This window comes from Perca flavescens, chromosome 6 (assembly GCF_004354835.1).
Source record: "Perca flavescens isolate YP-PL-M2 chromosome 6, PFLA_1.0, whole genome shotgun sequence".
Taxonomy (NCBI): domain Eukaryota; kingdom Metazoa; phylum Chordata; class Actinopteri; order Perciformes; family Percidae; genus Perca; species Perca flavescens.
Genome location: NC_041336.1, coordinates 9,713,785 through 9,737,861, shown reverse-complemented (window position 1 = coordinate 9,737,861; position 24,077 = coordinate 9,713,785). Strand labels below are relative to the sequence as shown.

General features: G+C 41.5%; 1 protein-coding gene across 7 annotated transcripts; it reads right to left on the bottom strand.

The window, feature by feature from the left end:
* Positions 1 to 511: 511 nt before the first annotated feature.
* etv1 (ETS variant transcription factor 1) lies at positions 512 to 24,077 on the bottom strand. Of its 7 annotated transcripts, none has more exons than XM_028580308.1 (15): positions 23,967 to 24,077; positions 23,286 to 23,423; positions 22,759 to 22,991; positions 22,378 to 22,489; positions 21,823 to 21,913; positions 21,446 to 21,493; positions 16,701 to 16,754; positions 10,948 to 11,077; positions 9,389 to 9,577; positions 8,153 to 8,400; positions 5,536 to 5,607; positions 5,366 to 5,434; positions 5,087 to 5,256; positions 3,581 to 3,682; positions 512 to 1,527 (listed from the first exon to the last, which is right to left on the bottom strand). In XM_028580308.1, exons 3-15 carry the CDS (start codon positions 22,785 to 22,787, stop codon positions 1,306 to 1,308), a joined length of 1,536 nt encoding a protein of 511 aa, XP_028436109.1. In that variant the 5' UTR covers positions 22,788 to 22,991; positions 23,286 to 23,423; positions 23,967 to 24,077; the 3' UTR covers positions 512 to 1,305. The 7 variants fall into 7 exon arrangements, with proteins under 7 accessions (XP_028436109.1, XP_028436111.1, XP_028436113.1 ...); XM_028580310.1 differs by having other exon boundaries at positions 5,536 to 5,604; XM_028580312.1 differs by having other exon boundaries at positions 22,769 to 22,991; positions 23,967 to 24,076.

Below are 24,077 nucleotides of genomic sequence, written 5' to 3'. Positions count from 1 at the left end.
AACTCTAAATATTTTTTTTTTTTTTACCAAAAAAAGCAACCCCATCAATGGCAAAGCAAAATGTACACCTTGTGTTGACCTGGAACAAAACAGAGAAAAGAAGATCAGGGAAGTGTTTAATTTTCTTTCTTTTTTTAGCGTTTTTATTGTTTAAGCCAATAACATCTGTCTTTATTTTTATTTTTGGGGATGCAAATAATATTCTGAAGGTGTTGATTGATCGGTTGCTGTGTCCACTTTAACTGTACATACACTTTCACCTGTTATTCATTGAAAAACACCTGAATGAAAAACGAATGACTGCTGCTTTGATGCGTTTCAGAAGACAAAGGAAAACTGCCGTTTGCAGTGGATGAGTTATTTTACAGCGGCCTGCAGCTTTATTGATTATCCTAAACACAGGTTGTATTTTCACCTGCACCACTCGAGGTGCATCCTTGTGTCTTCACTTTACTAACCCACAAGGTTTTTCAGCCGTTGAGAGAATGAATCACGGGTTTATGTCATTAACAGCAAAAACAGCTACGATGAAGAGATCTACAGTTTGATTGGACGAGGGGCAGAGATCACTGACACGCAAGAGGTGTCGTGATCAAACTGACGAGCGAGACAGTTCTCACTGATGGTCGCTAAACGTCTCTTTTATTATCACATTACTTTTTCCAAGTCTATGATCATGTCACTTCACCTTAAAAAGCATTGTTACAATACGTTGCCAGTATTCACTTTAAATGAGCGTGAAGGTACAGGATGGCTGTTTTGAGGGACAAACCAGTCGAAACAGGAGCGATTATCCTTCGATTTCGCCGCGCCTGTGTAGACGAGTTTCTTTTGCATGAAGTCTTAGATTCAGTCCTTGGGTGACCGTGAGTTAGCCGTTGAGTCCTGTCTCACCAGGGCGCCACATGCTCAAAATCATGAGAATAAAAAAAAACAAAAAAACATAATGATTCCCACATTAATGTACAAACATAAACAACGGTAAAAAGCCAACCACATAGCTAGCCCCCGGCAGGTTAACACCGCACTTCCTGTCCATAAAGTGCACTCTCCATCCCGCTGTGCGGCTTGAACGTCAGAAAGAGCAAAAAAAAAGAAAAGAAAAGATGTGTGTGTGTTTATGTGAGAAGGGAAGCTCCGCTGCATGTGTGTGTTCAGTCTTATTCCCGGAGCGGCTGTGAATTAGAGGACATGACAGTCTCAGGTGTGTTGACGGAGGAGGTGGGAGAGGGTAGAGTGGAGGGGTGTGTGAGTGTGTGTGTGTGTGTGTGTGTGTGTGTGTGTGTGTGTTTGAGTGGGCTGACGTTAATAAACATAGCCCTCGCTGTAGGGGTGCGGTGGGCAGTAGGGCCCCTCCTGTACGTAGGCCATGTTTTCGTCAAAGTGCGACAGCGGCACCGTGTCCTCCTCGTTGATCTGCCGCTCCATGTCCGTCTTCAGCACCGGCCGCTGATTGTCGGGAAACGCCATGGAGAACAAGGCCTCGGGGTCGCACACAAACTTGTAGACGTATCTCTCGCCGGCCACCTGGACGGAGACGGACAGGACGAGGTGGGAAAAACAAATTAGGATGAGAAATGACATTTTGCTTCGGACTTTTCTAACTTTGAGAATGCACACGCAGCGAGACATAAACTTAAGGCACGACTGACAAATCACCCTGGATACCAAGAATATATCATCATCTTTTTCTCAAAAATGACTATTTATAAAATAGCCTTAGTCTTAGTGGATACAAACGTGGCCAAGAGAAAGGAAGAAAAATATAAAAGCAATCTTTTCTGACTAACTACAATCGTTCATCTGAACCTATCAGTGGGTAAAAGGCGACAAATTCTCTCTTTTTTTAACCGAAGTTTTCAAAAATATCACTCAAATCTTTTCTATCTTCCATCTCTTAATATTCATGGACTAATTTCAAAGTCAACCTACTAAAACAGCTTAAAGTCAAGTGAGCTCTGAGTGTACGCTGCCTCAGACACCCTGATGAAGGTAAGATAGTTTACAACGTGAGGTGACCAAAGCATGGTGGTTTGGTCTCTTAGAGGCAGACATTATCTCAGTGGGCAGATTTTTTTCTTTTTAAGAGTTCCTTCTTTAAATAAATTTCATTTAAGTTTGCCTGATTGCTAACGAACTCTTTAGCGCCACACACTGAAGCCGCCTACACATGATAAGCGATTTGCTCTCTGCCCACCGCTAGGTAGGGCGCAGAGCGAAGCGCAGAGAGCACAGTGCAGCGCAGGTATTCGACATCAAGGGCGGCAAGGAAGCTATTTCCTGTTGCTAGGTAACGACAGCTGTTCATGTTGATTTTGTAGTGGCGGACCGCCAATGGCAAAATTTCTGCCGCCACGGTATCGGAAATAGGGCAGACGCACAATGTAGTCGTGGTTGCCTTTTAAATGATCCTACCGACATAATGGCTGCTGCTCACATTGCAATTTAACAACAAGTAGAACTATTCAGATGGGCCCGTCCAGTTTAACTCCACGTACTGTTGTGTTGATGAGGTTTATTGTCAAAACCTTTATTCGGAGTCGACTATTATATGAACAGCTCCACCAAAAACGTCACCGCTGTGGGCCCGTACCTAATAGGACGATGGGGGTTGTTGTTCGGACAGACCTGCCCCCACTGCTAAAAAAAAATCTCATTGGTTGCACTTTCGAAAGGTCAGCAGCAACAAGGTCAAAGCTGAAATAATTTGAACTTTGAGCACAGCGCGAAGCGGCAAATCCGAGCAGTGCGCGACACCAGGGGCCGCTCTCCCCGTAGGAAATCAATCAAGCGGCCGGCGCAAAGCGGATTTCCCGCCTATCATGTCTAGGCGGCTTGAGGTTTAACTTAATCAGTAAGATCATCTGTGTCCCAAAAACACACACTACATACTACCTCTAAGCTGGTTTGGAATACTTGGTGCGTTCACACTGGAAAAGTGACTAAATAAGGATTCAAAAATCTGTTGTTGATGTCATCTATTCTCCCACAACGCATTGCAAAAAGGAAATGGAGGAGCTGCTCCCAGCTGGAAAAAAAAATGAAGACTGATCGTGTGTGGTGGTGAAACAGCTTCGGGAAGTTTTAGGAGAGTATTTAGCTGTCTCTCTGTTAAGTTTAACGGTCAGTGACATTTTAAAGTTGCAGATTTATTGACGTCAGAATGGAAGCATTGTATCATTTCCTGTTCGTATAAAAAAAAGTGGGAGTATGTTGATTTTTTTTTTTTTTGTGTGCACTAACTGCAAAAACAGTACACAACCAAGGCCAGAAAAATCTCTCCAATCATCCCAGAATGTCCATTACACAGAGGGGCTCTGAATAAGACATTTCTTTAACTACAAAGTGCACAGGAACAAGGTTTCAATGCCTTGATCTTCATGAGGTTCACCATTTTTGAGACGCTGCACAAGTGGTATCAATCAAGCTATATTGGGTAAATTAACTCCAAACATTCTTGATCTTAATACGGTGAGTTTTAAGCAAAGCTGAACAGAGATTTGGATCTCCTTTAATGTTGTAGTTCTGTACTTTTTGGTGTTGGTATCTATTCTATAAATCTATAGAAGATTTCTTTTACCTTTTGCATGATTCCCTTCTCGTAGTAGTAGCGCAACGATCGGCTGAGCTTGTCATAATTCATCGCTGGTCGATTCTTCTGTATCCCCCACCGACGTGCCACCTTTGCGCCGCACAGATAAACAACACAAAGGCAGTCGGTAAACATGAACAGAGAAGCAGGATGCCAAAATGCAGACAGCGTCAAACACAGACACGCCCGGTCGACCTGATTTCCTCGACAAACACCGTTGCGGCAGCTGAAATGTTAAAACAAACTTATTAATCCATATTATCCTAATAACGGTAATTAGAGTGTGTCCAGCCTGAGCAGACCTGACCGGGGATGTGTTCATTAGGAGCTTGTCACACACCCAGCGGAGGAGGCAGCAGATGTTACAGCACCTGTCTACCAGACCGCCCACCACCCAGCCTCGCGGTCCAAACCCACAGCCCCACAGTGCTCTCATCAGCATCGCTTCTGCAGCTTTGACTCTTTCTCTTGCTGTCTGCTTTTGTTCATCGTTCTCTGCTTTTCTAGGACCCTTTCACCATAAAAATAAAATATAAATCTGTGCTGGCATGCTACACCTGCCCGGTGAAAAGGCAGAAGCTGCTAGCTAACGTTTGTCTGCGGTGTCCCAAAGCAAGTGTGTTTGGGTTTGGTCACCTGATGGCATGAATGGGCCCCCCTGTTAGCTGCAGCTGGCCCGTGCCGCTAGACTCGGTCGGGCTGCGTGGACCGCTGCCAGGTACCCCTATATCTCCTCCGTTCTACACCCCCACCTCCCCTGCCTGCAACCTGCATCCTCCTCCACCCTCCCATGGTGAGAAACAGTGACTGAGCCCCACTGTGTGTGATGTGGGCGCACACAGACCCAGCCTCTGTTTCCATTTCAAAAGCCCCAACCGTCAACATGGGTTATATTTTTAGGAATACATCCTGTGAAATATTTAGCAGGCGCTGGCCTTAAGGGTCAGTTGCTATGAATGTGGTTGAGTTTAAGGTAAATAAAAAAAACTACTATGGCAGATCCAGGCCCGACTTTACCACTTTAAGAGCAGAGAACATTATCGATTCCTCTTCAAAAGTTGACTTTCGACATTGTCTTATTTTGCCGCAACCTGTTTTTGTTTTTATTTTGCTGTATGCAAATTTGGCTAAGTCATACTGAAAATACACATTTCCACCAGGCACAGATATGAATGTAGCACACTTAGCTAGAGCTGCAACTTATTTTCATCATCAATTCATCTGTTAATAATCTTACATTTAATTGATCAATATTTCAGTCAATAAAACGGTGAAAAATGGCCATCATGACTACCCAGAGCTGAGGTCGACCTCTTCAGATGGCTTTTTTAATCACACCAACAGCTCAATACCTGAGGACATTCAGTTCACAGTGATTAAAAACTGAAAAAGCAGTCCTTGGGTTACGTAAAAGTTGCTTAAAATCAAACTGATTATTAATATTATCGAAATTCAATATAAAAAAAAATAGTAATAATAATGTTTTTCTCTTACCTCCTCTGGCTCGATGAGTTTGAACTCCATGCCGCGGCCGGTCCAGGCGATGAAGTGGGAGTTGGACGGTTCGTCCAGCAGAGCCACCAGGAACTGCCACAGCTGCAGCGAGCCTCTGCGCTGATACGACGGGCCCTCGCGGTACAGGCCCGACTCCTGCTTGATGTCACCTAAGAGGTCACCAAACACACCATTACTGTATGGCGCTTCAACACAACTGAGCACGAAGCAGTTCTCAATTTTAAAAGCGTTCAGTGCGCTCGTGGGGAGAAAACTCACCTTCAACCTTTTCAGGCACCACGCAGGTATCATCGTAGAAATGCCTCGCCACTTTGTCAAACATACAACCTGGAAAACAAGATTAGGAAAAAAAAAGGAGCGTTTGATATAATATTCAGCACAAATCCAACATGCACAATCACAACATTCACTCGTAGCATCGTCGGTACCTTCGGTCCTGTTAGCGTGAGCCAGATAGCCGTCTTGCCGTAAGTAGACAGAATGGCAGCTAGGCACTTCTGCTGAAAGCCAGGCAAGAATGGGAGAGTGGGTGTTAAAGGGCCCGAAGGCAGCATTAAGAACACTATCTCAGTTATCTGAGAGCAGTCAAAGCCTGTTCACTCAATGCACCACTGGCTCTGATTAAAGAATCTGCCCCCCAGCAATGGCTCCCAGCCACAGGCAAGCTCGCTATATCACCCTGCTAATACTCGCTCCCAGCGTCTCCACTCAGAGGAAGATTTACTACCGAATGAAAACACGCCGCTTGTGTGAAAACACAAGATGACATGAGGTAAGTTTTTTCATAATGCGAGGGGTCAACATTAAGCTTCTCTTTTAGATCAAAACTACACGGGACCTGAAGGCGTCTTTGACTTTTTTTTACTGGACATTGTGTCACTGCAGCATGTTAGCTAAAAGTCGTTTTTTGGTTTAAAGGCCCTGGAAACTTATTTTCTCAATCAGGTTCTCTGGATCTTACATTAACACACTATTTTCCGTTTTTGGTCGTTTCACATGAAAGATATCAGTTTTTTCTATCTTTTATCAGAGCCCCTCCCACTGGTTTGGAGTGGGCGGGGCTCATTGGAAAAATATATCACATATATTCATTCAAAAACACAGCCGGATAGTGGAGTTTTTTGAGTTTCAAAGTCATAATAAGTAATACCAAAAGATGTTTTGTTTTACTTTGATTGTTGCTTATTGAGTTCTAATTATTTATCGTATTTCTCAAAGCCACGTTTTCAGGGGCTTTAAAAGGAGACGTGCAAACTAATGGAGGTGCCTTTCTAATATGGATCTTGACTTATTAACCATATCTGTTTCTTTTTTGTTCCTTTGTTGACATCATGGACTTTTAACAAGAGATCACATTTTCACCTAGATTCCCTGATCTTTTGCAGAAATAAACATGGTTCTGTATCGCTTGAAAACCAAAAATATCATCTTATTTGAAAGATTTTGTACCTAAAATCATTTAACTACCCGTGTCTAATCACATCATTCTCTAAAAAAGAAGCCTGTGTTCACCAGTTTGCTTTAAAACACTGTCCAAATTGACTCATTCCATTTACTGTAAATGTCCGAACCTCCCACATCACAGACATCACGGTCCATCATGTCTCGTGATCAAAAAACAGCCAAACAGGTTACAAAGTGAATGTTCAATAAACAGACTGAGGCCCTTCATTTAGGCCCATAAACATTTCTCTGAACTTCATCAAAGTAATGGGCTTGTAGAGGAAATTGCTGCTAATGAAATTACCAGCTCCCCTCCCATCCTTTCCAACAGGCCTGCTCCAGTCAACATGCTCCACTGTGACTGCTAATAAATTCACTCTGATGCTCCATCTTGGACATACAGGACAGCGCAGTAGTGGAGACTTGGCCACTATAAACCAAAATATTCTTTCCCTCTCTCTTCATTTATAATCTTTATACTGCACTCTGGCCTTTCTAGAGTCTACTGGATGCTTGTAATGACAATAAGCTAATAACTGAACTTAATCGATAACCATTTTCATCATTGGTTCATTGTTTAAACCAATTATCAAGCAAAAAATGGCCTTTTAAATGTAAGCATTCCTATATTTGTATATCATTATGAATTACATGTCTTTTGGTTTTAGACTGTTGGTCGGACAAAACAAACTAATAGGGGGATTTTTTTTGTCCTTTCAGACAAAATAATTGATACAAAAAATGAAATAATAGATAAAAAATTAAAATAATTGTTAGTTGCAGCCCTAATCTTGAGACTTGAGACTTCTTCTAATGGGCCACAACCTGGTAGCTACAGACAGTGAGTTTGTCAAGAAAAAAATATGGTTTGTTTTTTTGTATCTAGAAGCCACATGGTCGTGAAACTCAATAAACACATCTATGTCCAAAGTAAACTTGCAACCGGAGAGTGACACAAACACCAAAAATCACAGTTTCTTGGCTTTTCTCCGACAGAAAATGCAGAGCTGCTGGAAAGCAAAGGTCTCGGCGTAAAAGAAACCTGAAAGAGGCCCACAGTGTTTTTCTAGAAGCCATCGCCATGGGAAGAAGCTACTTTTCTCCCTGACTGGTCACACAGACTCTCCTCCAGCTCGGCCTCTCCTGGGTCCACTCTGTCCGCCTTGTGAATGAACCCAGCAGTCAGACGTATGTTCATTCATGTCCTGATGTAGCCTCAGGCTCCACAGAGGCCGAGGGCTGATGATTAGGTCCCTTTACTCCCTAACTAAAGGGAGCGGACAAGCGTGGGAGGGCGGATTTTGGATGGTGACCAGGCATAGCCCCCACACCCCCCCCCTTCCTCTTTTCTATTAGAGCACCACAGGAAATGGTGACCGGCACAGACACCCGGCACAACCAGATCCCCTGCCCTAATAATGGGCAAACTCAATAAACGCCACCCCCTCCTCCCATGTCTTCTCCCATTCCTGAGATGATAACGCTCTGGCAGGAAAAAAAAAGAAAGGCTGCTATCTCTTTATGACCTTTTCACTAACCAGAGTAGTTCAAGCACAACAGTACTATTTTATTTGAATTTTATTTTTTGAATAACTCTCTTACCTGAGTCGTAGGTGAAGTCCCTCGGCTCCTGTTTGATCATCATGCCGGCGGGGTACGTGTGGGGTAGCGGCGCCCCCATCATGGCCGGGTGTTCGAACAGGGGGTCGGGATACTCCTGCTTGAAGCCCTGAGGAGGGAAGGGGATGTTGGGCTCTGACATCTGCCTGTGGTAGATGGGCCGGCTGTCCCGAGCCATGGTGGGCGGGGAGGGGAACGAGTGGCACGGCTCTGAGAGCTGGCGTCGAAATCTGAGGAGAACCACAAAGTCAAGTGGATTCATTACTAGACAGACACAAGGAGACATGGGCTTCATTTTGTATTACCTGTAACCTGTTTGCAGAAGAAATGAAGGCCAAGTCAGAACAATATAATACAGATCACATGACATTATTTAAGTTATCAGATTGAAATAAGTCAATATGTAAATAATGACAGCTGCTCAAAGGCCCACTTACTAGCTTTCATTAAAGAATGAATGAATGACTATGAGAGGTGGTTGAAAGCAGGGCTGCAACCAATTTTCTTGATTACTTGATGAATCTTTTGGTCTATAAAATAAAATAACATATTCACTTACCTATCACATAAGCCGAAAATGCCCACTATTAAAAAGGTGCAACTACAGAATTTGACATGTGACTTTTATTATTAACCAATTATCATAATGGGTTAATAGTTGCTGATTATTTTTCTGTCATTCAACTAAATGATTAAAGTTTTAGTTGAAGGCTTCATAGATTAGATAATTGTGTTGAATACACTACTCGCAAAGGTCAAGAATGAAAAGTAAAAAAAAAATAAATAAATAAAAAGGACAGAGCAACTAACATATATAAAATGAATGGCTAAATATTAATCAGAAGTACCACCCAGTCTTGTAAAATAAAATCTGGTTACAGCAAACGGGCTACAAACCTTACAGCCACTTCCACCAGCAACAGAAAAAAGCAGTGTAGCCATTCTAAGTTCTCTAAATAAGAAAGCTCCAGTAGCTTGCTGACACTCTAAGACCTTGGTATTGCCATTAGTTTTCCAGCATATAGAGTTATCTTTGTCATTCAGATTTAGCCGTTAGATAACATTTGTTTCAGTTTGTTGGGTCCTCCTACTAAACATTCTCTCGACCAATGAGATTCTACTGTGACTAAAACTCTACATCATAATATATTCTGTTCTGAGCTAAAAGCCCCAGATGTAAATAAGATGTAAATGTAAAAGGCTGCGGGGCTGCAGTACCTGTGGTCCATAGAGTAGGCGTTGTCAGGGAGCGGCTGCGAGGCCGGTATGTGGGCGTAGGTCCTGTCTGGTTTGGGTGTCGGGGCTGCCGTGGGTGAGGCATGATGGAGGGGGGACACAGGGGTGCTACAGGGGGGCGTCACTGGGCTGGAGGGCTTCATTCCCGCAGGCTGCTTCTGCTCATAGGCACTGTGGCAAACAGAAGACAAAAGTCACATATGCTTCGAGCACTGCCAGTGTTTGTTGGTTTGAACTCTCTGCAGATGTCCATACTGAATATGTGAGCTCTCATGATGATGGAGCATTTCTTAATTACAGAATTCATCATGTGCTTTGTTTTATATCTAACATGAGTTGAAATAAGACTTTGTCCATACACTTCTGCAGCAGATTCTGTTTTTTATATGCTTCAGGTGAGGGAAATATGGAAGATACTACAGATGAAAAGTAAGATATTTGAGAAATGAAAGAAAAAACAGAGAGGGAAAAAATATTGTTTCTTTCATTGTTTTTGAGGCAATTGCATCTTATTTTGTTACTTTACTTTACAATACTTGAGGGCACCATGTCAGAGACACATATCTTTGAATTAGCAAACTGTCAAACAAAAGACAGATAAATCTAAGTGAATGGTTAACTTTATCATGTTAAATATATATATATATATATATATATATATATATATATATATATATATATATATATATATATATATATATATATATATATATATTAGTTTTGGTAACATTATTTTAAACCTCTTTTGTTTGCCACACATTTGTTCTTCCACAGTGTCCTTTTTAAATCAAACGCTAGCTCAGACGCATGCTGACTTGTTCCAATGGACATATTAAGGAACGCCACACCACCTCTTGGCTTAGACTGTGGAGATTTTTATGTAAAGCGAGCTCTGCCAAATGTTGGATTTTGCATTTCTTGTCACCAGGTGAGCAAATGAATCACGCATATGATTCATCACTTGTGAAAGCATTTCTCTCTGCATACAAGGTCATTATACCAGCATGCAAGGAAAATTAATATCATGCATTACAAATCAAATCAGTTCATTTGAAGCTAAAACAAAACACTCTACGTGACTGTACGTGTCAGGTGTACGTGTTTTTATGATGTACTTAGAAGTAAAATGAGAGATGCCATGAGTTTCTGGTACATCTAATATGAAATTGTTTGCAAAGTCCTTTTGAGATAAATAAATAAATAAAAAAAACATTAATATAATGTAGAGCTGAACAATTGAACATGAATAGAACAACAACTGAAGTTCAATATTCAACGTGCCTAAAATAAACTGATACTCGGTCAAAGTGTAAAATATAAAAAATGTCATCATTTTCAAATAATGATTCAAATTTATTAAGTTTTTGCCATTTTACAATAACTTTCTTGTTGCTGATTAAGAGCACAATGTGGAACCACATAACAAATAGTGGCTGTACTTCTTTTTAATGTTGCCAATTTAAAATTGTCAAAGAGTTGTCTTTCAGAGGGATATTTAAAGTCTTCTGGAAGTATGTTTAGGTGCCGCGTGCGGTGCCCACCTGACGTTGTACGGGCACTTCTCTCCATACCGGAGTTTGAAGGGCCGTTCCTGACTACAGTTGGAGCTCAGCTCTGAACACGGGCTGTGCAGCTCCCTCTTGATCTTCAGCTGCAGTCCGTGGAAAGCCACTACAAACCGGGAAAGAAGGAGAAAGATGGAGAAAAACTAATTCAGACACTGAATGACAATGAACCACCTCCCTATAAGAGCAACTTGTTACTGCAGGTATCAAATAACGGGGGTTTTTGAGAGCAGGGGCAAATCATTTTTTGTAATGTAGGTGCAGATGAGTTTTTTTTTTATCAGTGTTCAGTTTTTAAGTTTTTAAGCAGAATATTATTTTAGGCAGGGTGAATAAGCCCCTGAAAAAGCATTTAAATACTACCACTGGACTGGCATTCACTCGATTAACTTTATTCATTTTTAACTTTTAGAATTAGCAGCTGTTTATGGCAGGTTGAGCCACCACCTCTATTCTCATTTACGTCACATCCTGCAAATCATTTATAAAAAACATTACCAACAACAATCAAATGAATACATTTTGCTTCTGGTTTGAATCACTTGCTTTATGTACCTGTAGTGGATGATGTGACAGTCCATTAGACAGTATTTCACAATAGGACAAAGCTGTCCAACCCTTCTTCTGTGTACTACAGTATGGGCCACACGCAGCAGCCGTATCACAGTACAGATATACCAGGCCAATACCAGGCCATCACTAATTAAGAGAATTCATGATAGATAAGGCTTTTCAAAGCATCTGTCCACCAACAGATTTGACATCTCTTTGACATCACTTACACAAACAACTCACTTCAAATCTCATTTGTTTGGCTTTTTCCTGACAGGGACTCTGTTAGTGAAATATGACAATCATAAAACTGGGTGTGCGGCGCGCTGCTATAAATGCTTTATCTGCTTTCAGCTGGCTGTCAATACGTTCCAGACGACAACAAAAGGGCTCATTGATCTGAAGGGGGGGTGGGGGTGGGTGGTGGGGGGGTCTGTGCTCTCTACCTATGGCCCCACAGTGAGCCTGGTGCATCTGAGAGGCTGTTAAGTGCCTGATCAGTCCTGATTAACATGCCATCATCTCAAGTCATGATCAACACTAATCCAATTGGCTGCGCTTCTGACGAAAACCCAGTTAGTCAGAATGAAGTCAGGCTCGGGTTGCCCCGCCAATCGCCGTCTCACCGCGACTGCACACAAAGCAGCGGTGAGGCCGCCCCACAGCATCCCATGGTTGAGGGAAATGGTTTTTTACCTACGTTTCAGGCTGAGAGACGGCTCGAGTTAAGAAACAAAAACGACCTGAAATTATGAATGGGAAAAGGAAATCCATCAACTCCTGGTTCAACCAAATTATAGACATCTAGACATTTGATGACCCAAAACACTCCAATCTGTGGTTTGGGAGTATTTTTCTTTTAAATACACCTAGAGTCCGGACGGTCTCTACGGCTGCAAGGAGATGAGGGAGGAGGATGTTTTGGGGAGTTTTTCCTTTGCTGACTGACAGCTGCCGTACGAGCAGGGGTCGATCTGCCAACACCCCCATCTGACGCACAGCCGAGCCCCTGGGGGACGGGCCACACGGGCCCGGCATGACAAAGCCCCGGGGTTGTTCGCAGGCCTCGCTGGGGGCCTGACCTTTCCGGGTCATCGATCGCAGGTCAAAGAGACACTTCCTGAGGGGAGACCTTTTGACGATGCTGGCATGGCAGAGTCTCGTTAACGGCTCGTAGAGTCAAAACAATATCTTAGTTTTGAATGTCGAGATCACAATCAGTGTCACTGTATTCACCTACTACAATAAACATCCATTTGTTTCGTTTTCTGAGTTCAGGACAACTCCCCCCTGGCTTCTGGCTTGCACATCACCTCATGCTAGACTACATTTCTTTTCTCCGTTCAACACTGAATCCACATCACTTTATTCAATTTACACGTGTCCGTAGAAATGCTGTGTTCAACTCTATGCGTCACATCAGCTATTAACAATAGCTCCGCGTGTGCTGCAGCGCAGGGCCTTAAATTAGAAATGGAAATGTCACTATAGATTTCGTCAGTGGGGTGCCAAGGTACACAAATCAATAGTTGAGGGCATTGCCTCTGACTAAAACAGAGACTTCCTTTTTAGTCCAGAATGTCATGCCTATCACTGCTTGATTGCTCTCATTATCTACATATTGATTAACCGAGATGGTAGGGTGTTTAAAAGTAGAGGCAGTTAAAACAATTACTGGGTCTATTTTGAATGCAAATGTTGTTGTTTTTTGCTTTTGTTTTTTTTTCTGTGCCATGAACTCAAATATTCTGCAACTTCCTTTGGTCTTTTTAGTAAAGATTTAATAGAAATCTGAAAAAACAATTCTTTGTTTTAGCTCTGTCATACATGTAAGCAAAGATTTAGGGTCCACGATTTGTTTAATCTTCTACAATTTGCTTACAAAACTTAGTTCTGATAATTTTATTTTAACTGCCATTTTTCTGGCAATCCTTTTGGTACATTATCAAAGAACTCTTGGCCCCAAACGTTGTGTATTCTCAGGTACAAATGGTGTGTTTTGGCAGAACCAGAGTCTATGTTTGCCAGATATTTCTACAGTCCATTCATAAAAAAAAATACAGGTCTTTTGGCAACGGCGAAAAAAACTTCCATTCCATTTTCACCTACTGTAGGTGCTCGCCTTTGCTGTTAAATGACGGAGGCTCAGATCTGCTGGTAACGTGTGGCCTCATTTTACACCTCCTCTACTCCTTCGTTCCCTGCTAAGTTATGCTAATGGTAAGCATCTGTGTTGGAGTTTGAGACAAAGAAAATTTTCCTTCTCCTCCTTCAGCCTGAGGACACTTTCGCTTCGAGGCCGCTCACATGCTGCTTCTGTGCTGCACGGATGGATCGACATTGAGACAAACTGCCGTAGCTTCTCGAGAGGTGATAAATCCGAGGCCATGAAAATATACAATAACGCTCAGGGAAAGGAATTTCCAACCTGCCTTTCTGATACAATTTTTGAAGCTACAGAATTCCTCAACGCTTTCTCCCTCTCTCCTTCAATTTTTTCCCCTCTGTTTCCACCTTTTATTCTCATTCTAGTCAACTGAACAGTGTATCAAAAATGTAAAAATACTGTTGCTTGACTATTTCTTTTAATTTCAATGAAGCAGACGTGAAACTACCAGTGTAAAAATCTATTTATGTAAAAATAAAAAGCAGCTCATTCAAAATGGAGTATGTAAACAAATATAGTACAAATAGACAAGCGAGAATTAGGGCAAACATTCGGATTCAGTTTTCTAAAAATAAGATTCAGCAATTCATTAAACTCCTGTCAGAAATTTTTACTATGAAAACATAATATGGTTGGCACACTACTTTTGCTAACGCTACCAATTAGCTAGCTGAGATAGAAAACTAGCTGGCAAACAATCATGCTAACAACACACCTTTAAAAATTATTTTCTGGCTAATGCTAACTATGCTACTATCACAGACATTTTTCAGCATTGACAATGAACACTAGTCCTTCATTGCCAGACCTGCTGTATCAGGGTCAGGCTGCACGAGTTAACATTCTGGAAGAGGGGCAAACTGCATGCTAGTTTGCGTCCGTTTCTTGTTAGTTTCAGTCTTTTCGTGAGATTTGTTGACAATAAGGAGAATATAGTATATTGACAGGCTTATCCTGTACACATCAAAGCTGCTTTGTTGCAGTAATGAGATTCCCTACAGGTAATTACTTCCAAACGTACTTGCTGTCTCTCCTTAATCTTACACCTTCTAGCTATATCTCTTTCCATCTTCGTCTCTGTCTCTACATCGCTGTCCGCCACTCCATCTCTCGGCTCGGTGAAACCCATATGGGAGAGCTGCCGGCTGGGATGCCTGCTCGAGCGCCCAACCACGGTGCCCTCACCCTCCCGCCATCTGTTAGTGCCTCTCCAGTCTGCTGCCGGTTTGCCAACAGGACAATTCAGATGGTCAGCAGTCTCCTGCCACCGTGGCCACCCACCCTGGCTACCTCTGAAGGACAACGGGACAGTCTCGGTGACCTCTGGTTCTCTCTACTGTACTACCTCCATCTTGGATTTTAGGGTAAGCTTATTCACACCCAAAGGTCAGCTTTCTTAGTTTACTGTTGTGGTTAAAATACAAAATCAAGCCAGATGAATGGAAAGGATTTGAGAAGGCAAAATATTCCAAGGGCATAAAGGAGGATGAGGATGAATGGTTTCATTCTATGGAGCAAAAATAGCTCTAAACAAATCAAAAATCAACAAAATCAACAACAAAAGCTGCAAAATTGGGGTAAGACATTTAAAGGCGTGCATAAAGTTTGTATCACAGGAGCAAGACTTTTCAGAAGTGTTTAAAATGACAATACTGTTCACGACAGTCTGATAATTGTTGTTAAAAAGAGAGAAAGAAAGCAGAGTTTTTAATCTAGTCTAGGCAACAAACAGGAATCTGCTGAGGCTCTCGGGTTGTGGTCTGGCTCACAAGGGGTTGAAAGGTCAGTGATATAGCTTAATGTCAGACCCATTGCTGCTTATTGAAATGTTTTCAAAATCTTACAATCTACTGTAAAACTAAAAGGTCAGCGATGCAAATACCATATGTTTCTCTAGTTCCTCACTTCTGCATTTCGTCCAACTTTGTTTCCAGGTTAAAGAGTGTTGAGGACATAGGGAAGACTTGTTTTGTGTCTTTTCTCACAGTTTCATGGGCATTTTGGCTCATCTGAAAGACATGTGCTCGCTCCGGGTCCCACTGAGCTCCACTCACTCCATTTCAGTCCCCACCTTGGCACTACTTCCTCTAAAAGTGGGCCGTGCCAAGTCACCAGTCACCGTGTGCAACCACCAAGCACAACCAGGTAAAGAACGACTAACTACCTCATCCTTTATCACTGCGAGTGTAAAATCAGCTCAAATCTGGCCATATAACTTTTTTTACTATTTTTTTTTTATCAAACTCTTAGGGAGTATTCTTAGAAACTGTATTTGTTATCTTTCAGGGAAAAAAAATAGAGAAATGAGGAAATAAAAGTATGCTTGTTTTCATGCAGTATACCAGGAGGCCAAACAAGCCTTCAACTGAAAAGGATACATGTTGTATTTACTAATATTAAACTGCCGGATTTAGAAAATCTAACCACACTGGATGGTTTGCACAAAAAGCACTTTGAGGAAAGGTCATGTAGCAGCACGATTTTATTCTAAAAAAAAAATTCAAAACAGCCATCAATTGACAGCGGTTTGTCCTACCTGGAGTTAAAAATATCACTTCAACCCCCTTAAAAAATTCTACCACAATATTCAGATGTTTATGCAAATAAATAATAAGTGCAATAATATCTCAGTGGTGGTGAGAGGTACATGGGCAACAGAGGTAACGGAGAGACAGATATATATATATATATATATATATATATATATATATATACACACATATATATATATAGAGAGAGAGACAGAGGGAGAGAAAGAGGGAGCCCCCCCATGCACCTGTCTGCAGACCTGCAAGACTGCTGCAGCTCTCCAGAAAGCACTTGTGCGAGCAAAGGTGAGGGTACCGAGAGACACGGAAAAACACATGCCCTCTCCCCGAGTACAAACACACCAGTCGAGTGAAAAGAAAAAACAACCACTACAGATGTTCACACGCATAAACACAAGCACTAACGCATGCACACAAACACACAGAGACACAGAGAAAAAGCGACGTGGTCTCTTACTCACAGTTTTCAGTCTGGAAGTCTGGAACGAACTGCTCGTCATTTTCGGGAACTTGAGCTAAAGACACGAGCAGAGAAGAAGAAAGGGAATGATTGTTTGTGATGTTGATGGACAACGCAGCATTGATCACAGCTCTGTACAGCCCAATACCCTCCTCCTGGGATAGTAGGTTGGCTTATCCCAGTATTGTTTGCTTCTGCTGTCGGTTAAAGAACACAGCTGCGGAAAATATGTTCTACAGGAAATCAGGGCAAGGAGTACTTATTTTTTTTCGTGGCGCCCATGTTTTCTTTATTAAAAAAAGAAAAGCACAATAAGGTTTTATATGCTTCAACAGCCTCTGGGTCGTGACAGAAGAATCTTTATCTTATGAAGTAATTTGTGTCTATTATTAAATCCTAGAAGTCTTATTTTTGTCAAAGTGAAAAATACAATTATGCTTTTTCCTTTCAGAAAAAATCTCTTTAACAAAAAAATCATGAATCAAATGAGATTTTACCAGCCAAAACCATCGCCCCACAAAGTCCGTTCAGTAGTAATTCTGGTGCTCTCCTATCGTGTTACACAACCTTCAGCCACAGAGGAAGATTGTCCAGTTGTAGTTGTCATAATTGACTTTTTTTTCTGAACACTTTTAGGGCTTCTCGTCAATGCTGGCTTAACATTGTATTAAATTAAATTAAATCTCAAAGAATCTTTCTTTATTCTATTGCAACAATCTGCCTTAACGGTCTTGTATCAACACACAGACACTCGCAATCTAAATTTTTTGTTTAAAACAGGTTGATTTTTATTGAAAATTAGACACCAGATTCTGATTTTAACTCTTATTTTTTAATAAAATTAGACGTCTATGGCTTGATATTAGAAAACAATTACCTGATAGCAACCAGGAAATGCACCAAAATCACAGATCTGACAATATCAACGTACAAAATAACCTTGAAATGTTTTGAACAATGTGTTTTTTCATGATTTACGAAAGAAGTTGTACAATGAACCGTATTTTCCAACAAACTCCAGCTCGCGAGGGATTTCACATTTTGCTTTAGTCGAGCATCTACTTCCTAAATCCACTTCCTGAGGTCGCCTTGTCCATTGACTGCTCCGCAGCCTCGGCTCTCACTCCTTGCCAGCAGCCAAACACCCATTGTTAACAGTATCTAATTGGCTTCTTCCCTACTGGTGAATCCACCTGTACCTACCGAGTTAGGTCTGTTCCAGACCTTCCAACGCTTCAACTGCGCTTCAAACGCCCCTGCACTCAGGCTAATGCTAAAATAATGAAGCATGCTCCGCTCAGGCTCCAATTAAGCATGCACATATTTATATCACACATATGTACACTCAGTGACAGTCCTCCATGTCCCTCAAGTTCGTCCCTCTCTCTGGCAAAAGGCAAAAAGAGATTTAAATGTGTCATTAGCACGTCTATTTATACACACAATGAGGTGGATCCTCATTATCACAGGTTCAGTAGCATGTTTCGACATGTCGAAAGATCTTGAAAAAAATCCCTGATTTTCCCTTTTTTTCACTCTTGATATGATTAGGGATGGGTTTTTGTCTTGCCAGAGGTGTGAATTAAAGAGAGAGTAAACAATCAACAGATCTAGAGGAGAAATTGCGCCATATTTTTCCAACAATGTCAAGCGGGTAAAGCTATCAACAGTCTATTGAATGCAATTCTTTTAAATACAATTCGCATTTTAGCCTGGTTGAATTTGGAAAACAACTATGTTGTTTTACTCCACTTTGTTGCATGCTTTCTTAAAGGGCCATGACGTGAACATTTGAATAATATATTAACTGAAAAAAATAGATATAAAGACCTATGAAAGACCTAACATTATAAATCATACTTCTAAAAGCCTCAATGCTTTGACTTTTAATCTTTTTTTTTTTTTTCTCTTCAGTAGGCAAAACCACAACATCCAAATCTGCCAAACACAAAAATTAAAAATACGGAAAACAAGGGTGGAACCCAGAAAACAGCTTCCGTCTCATGATTACAACACAAACTAACTTCACAGAACCTAACTTGGAAAGGGACAAAGTGAGGCGAGATGAGACAAAAAAAAAAAAAGAAGAAGGCAGCAGTGTTCCTGTGTCCAAAAAGGAAGAACAGGATGGATGAGTCACCGGCCTAAGTCTGTGAATGAGCCAGCTGATCTCTGCAACAAACTCCTGGAGAGAAGGGCAGAGCTGGAAATCTGCCGCCATTCACAAAACAGAACAAAAAAGAGAGGGAAAAGTACAGAAGGGAGGATAAAAACGAGAGAAGTTGTAAACATGAGGCCTGAGCAAGAGAGAATATCGGAGGCGTTCCATAAACCTTACGCAGCTGTGTGTGCGAGGTTGAGTTTCAAACAAATCTAACATTTTGCCTGCGCTGATTTTAAAGACAAATTATGCTGTCAGCACCAGAGACATCATTGTGTAAGCAAATGCAAAAAAAAAAAAAGTAGAGAAATTTCTAAAGAATGAGACCTTTTTTTTCTCCTGGCAAGAAAAGGGAAGTGTAAAAAAAAAAAAAACTTGGGTGGAGGGCAGAAGTGGTTTGTGGGAGTCAAACATACGGCTGTCAGCTGACGAACACCCTTAACCTCTCGGTCTTTGAGTCGGAAATTCAGTCCGTCTCTCGTAATTCCTCCTCTTGTTCCAATTACCTGAACTAATAAATCTTAGAAATGGGAAGGTATTCCTTTTCATCTTAATGGACAGGAAGCCATTCATTAAATCTACAATCTTGAAGCGTCCATCATCACATTGATCCATGACAGGCAGAACTGTAATCTTTAACAGTAATACCTCTTATCAGCCGCCGCCCTCTCTTTTCTCACTTTGGATACTGAAATATTAAAATCGTGTCTTATTCTTTTTACACGCCCTGCGGTGTGCGCGGCGCCGCCTCATAATCTAACTGCTGCTCAGATTCGGCTCAACTACTCCAATATCTGTTTCAAAGCATACTTTCCATTTTTTAAAAGCTTTGGATTGCACTGCGAGCATTTTCAAATGTGTTAAAGAATAGATGGAGCCTATAAATGATTGAGAGTCTTATTCACCTGTGTGAAGGTGCAAGCTAAAATTTCTCTAGACACCTTTCTAGGGGATGTATTACGACTCAATCCTTATTTTAAAAAAAAGTATTGAAGATGATTCAATTATACTGTTCACTTAAGGGTTCTACTTTACAACTAGAATTATGGCTTTACAACCTGAGCACTGACTATGTGTTGAAACAGATAGTGGCCCTTTAGAGGTTGGCATTTTATTGCTGCAATGCCATGGCAGAAAAACAAAAAATACTAATTCTAAATGACTCTATTTACACAAATAAAACAGGCTCATATTTGTGGCTTTTTACAGCAGATGTCGATCTAATCTCATCATTTCTAATTATCCAAATTTAAAACATAAATTTTACACATTAAAACAGATTTTTCAAACGCATTTTTCACTTGAACTTAAAAAGTATTTTCAACATTTAGTATTTAATAGTTAGATGATTTGATTCTTATAACACTGTATGTTCACAGCAGTACAGTGTAATAAAAGAAACATTCATTCTTGTGTTACTACTGTTACAAATTATTAAAAAAAAACAACATAATTTTTACATCAGTGCTTTGGTTTGCAGAGGAAATTCTGGAAATTTGTTTTACTTTTCAGATTTTTTTACTTGAAAAAAACTAGTTTAAATCACCCTTTACAAGCAATTATGTGTTTTCACACTATACAACTTTACAATCCGTCTGAATTTCAAATGAAAAACTACTTCCAATAACGCTGAAAATGTTCTACTTTTCACCGTAAAATTGCACTCTTACTGACATAAACTTTCCGATTACATGCAATATTCAAAGTGGGTTGTATCTTGGTGAGATGCAAATACAAAAGTCAGGCAAAGAAGAGTGGAACATGCACATGCACATCAAAGCAATTTTAAAGTTAAAATAAGATGAACAATATTCACCACTAACCAAAACTTCGGTGCTGCAGACACGGTGGAAAGAGGACACTCGCACTTAAATCCTGAAGCATCACGTCTCAGTTAGACCACAATGAGCAAGTCTTGCCATTAGAGAAAAAAATATATATAAAAAAGCAAAGAAATGGATAAATATCTTTTTTTTTTAAATCAATCGTCGCTTTGAGAGACTGATTCTGGTGTTTAAAAAAAGTCTGCGATTATAAGAAAAATTATAGATCCATTCTTTTTTTTTTGCCACCAAGAAATGAAATTGAAGAAGACAAGGTGATGGTACAGCTGGAGTAGATAGAGAGGTGTGCTGAGAGGAAGCAACGAGAGAGAGGGAGAGAGAGAGAGAGGACAAGAGAGAGAGAGAGAGAAGGGAGAGAGAGAGAGCAGATGAGAGAGAGAGAGAGAGAGAGAGAGATGGTTACAGCAGAGCTCTGGTGGAGGTGGAGGTGGTGGTGGCTGCTGGCGTGCAGCGTGTTAGCTCCTGCCAAAAGCAGAAGAGACAGTGAGCGTCGGAGAGCCTTCTCCTGGTAATTTGTGATGACACTCTCTGGGTAGAGCCTCCTCTGTCTCCCTCAAGACCCCTCGCTCACAGTCTCTAATGTATGCATGACACACAAGGTGCCTCTTCCACACAGGCTTTTAATTGGACTGCGACGCTAGGCTTGTAACTCCAGGCAGCTTTTTTCTCCCCCCCCTCACAACCTATTCATTTTTTTACCCATCTCTCCTCCTTTCTTTGCCCGAGATTTAAAACACTCACCTTCTGCCAGCCAAGTCTCCTGCAGCTGACTGAGGTCCTGGAAGAGCTCTGAAAGGGGGGAACCGAAGCAGAGAACAGGGCTTGAATGGCGGTTAAAAAACACAGTCAAAGCCCCGGAGGAGTATCAGAAACAAATGACTTCATTACGGGGGGGCTGATATGCCGTTAGAGCCATTGAAGCTCAGTGGGCACGTGTGCAGCTAATAACAAGTCAATTTGTGTCTCTGACCACTGACAGAGGCTTGTGAGAATCATCACAGGCCACTGTGTTGTAATTGAGATTCTGTAGTTAGCAGCGCAGGTGGCCACAAACCAATTGAATTTTGCTAAATGTTTAGGAGCCGTGAAATTAACTTCTGCCTCTGCCCTCTGCCTACCTTCAGTGTCCAGAGCCAGGTCGGACTTAATGAATTTTCTCTTTCTGTCATTTGCTGGCCTCTCGCAGCTCGTTGTCTTTTCTTGCGGCTTCTGCACAAACAAAAAAAAGAAAAGAAGAAGACACAAATCAGTTCATTGTTTTCCTCATTGGAGCAGTGATTCTGTTTTTGGCTGCAGCACACGTGCAACTAAAAAGAGCTCAATGAGCCACTCACTGATGCCTCACACACTTCTAAAGCCATGCAAAGGGACCTCATCAGGCATAATTAACAAGTTGTTAGATGGAGCATGACCAATAACACTATTATTGTATAGTAGTGGGCACCTTGTTTAGCTGTTTATCTTTGATTATTAGATGAAACCTAAATGGTCCCTGAGGGAGAAATGAGTCTTGCCAGCAGCAGGAAGGAAGACGGATGAGATCAGAACAAACAGAAAAGAATTAGAGAGAATATTTGACGTTTAGAACAAGCTGAGAAATTGGAGATGATGTGAAAGATCTGCATCTGCTATTTGATTTGCTTCAAAGTTTGTTTTGGTCAATGATAACTCACTTTGGAGTTACAGTAAGGCACTTGCTGGTCGTGAAATCTATCCATTCTGCACCGCTGTGGCTTTAATTGACGAGCGATCTGCAAAGTCCCCAGAGTGTCCAGTCCGGTCACACTTCAAATAGCGACATTGATAGAAAGCAGAAAGAAAGAGGAGATAAATGGATGCTTCATTCATTAAGGCACAGCTCAGTTTAGAAACCAATTGCTACTGTTTTAAGACGGAAATGACTGACAACACCTCCGGCGATGCTGTAAAGTTAAGTTGACAATCTGCAAAAATTCCGTGCGTAAACGAGGAGCGAGTGAGCTGCAGGGCGCAGCAAAAATCTTTTACACGATAAAATAAACTTATGAAGCCGAGGAAGTGTGGGAAAAACTCACACGCACTTACCAAGTGACCTCGCTTTCATCCGCGCGCAGATTGCCACGGAGCGGCTGCAGGATCTCCACAGTCCCGGCTGCTGCCTGCGCTTCTCCCCGCTCTCTGTGTTGCTTTCTAGCGGCTTGGCATCGCCTCCCGGGGCCTCCCACGGAAACAAGCCGCACTCCGCTTCCTATTGGTTGTCAATGTCTTTCACTGGATCAGATTGCTGGCAGTCAATGATCACGCACGGCTGCAGGCGGTGATCACAGGAGAAGTCAATGGTAACATCAATGCGTCAAGCGTTTTTAAATATCAAAAAGAAGTTTGGACTTTGGAGTTATTTTAAATAGCAGAAAATATGTACCGAACTTCAGCATTAGTTTTTCATGCTTTTGCAGTGCACTTGCACACCCCCTCCCCTCACACACACACACACACACACACACACACACACACACGCACACGCACACGCACACGCACACGGTCCTGTCTTTACCCTCTCGTTTTCCTCGCACACACTGTGTACACACAAACACACACTCACTCCTCTCCCGGTCAAGTTTGTGTCCATGGTAACTGTGTTTTGAAGAGTCTCCAGAGGGACTTGCTTGAAGCGCCAGCTCTTCCCTCTCCTGTAAGGGATACATTGTTGGGAGTACCAGGGACCGCAGAAGGCACTGACCTGGAAAGAAAGCACAGGTCACCGGGCAAAACTGAGGACAGCTTCCAAAAAAAAAAAAAACTAAACTGCTTCCTAACACACACACATGGCCGATAAATAAATTGTCGTAACCTAAGCTAGTGTACTGGAGGAAGTTTTAATGATGCTGTTTTTTTGTTTATCGCTAGCTAGTGTTTTACATTTAACACTGTACAACGGTTGTTAAGTCGTTAGCCAGGGAATTGTTGATTCGTGAAATTTAAACTACATTACAAACTATACTCCTGACTGGCAAAGTGCTTTAAAATGAAAAATATAAATGGAACAATATGTGAAAACAAGGCCAGCTGTTTAGGGTAGCTGCTCTATCATAGCTACTGGATAGTATAGCCATCTTAGGCCTACTAGCTAAGTCAGCTAAACTAAACAGGTATGCTAATAGCTTGACAACATTTAGCTTTTTGCAATTGTTTTCTAAATGGCTATTAAAACTGTTCAGCAACATACTTGATATTGTTACACGTTTCCTTTAATTATTGGCTTAATATTATGAAAATGACTTACCTAATATTGTCATTCTGACTGTTGTATTCCTTACCCTTGCTTTCTTTCTGACTTTATGGCCTACCGTAGTGTGTGTGTCTGTGTGTGTGTGTGTGTGTGTGTGTGTGTGTG

Excerpts from the sequence above, each read along its gene's own strand:
- etv1 (XM_028580308.1), bottom strand. The coding sequence starts at position 22,787 with ATGAAAGCGAGGTCACTTGGTAAGTGCGT. Across the intron at positions 22,490-22,758 it reads AGGTCACTTGGTAAGTGCGT|TGTGACCGGACTGGACACTC; the intron begins GTGAGTTTTTCC and ends CGCTATTTGAAG. Across the intron at positions 11,078-16,700 it reads AGACTTCCAGACTGAAAACT|TGGCTTTCCACGGACTGCAG; the intron begins GTGAGTAAGAGA and ends CCCGGTTTGTAG.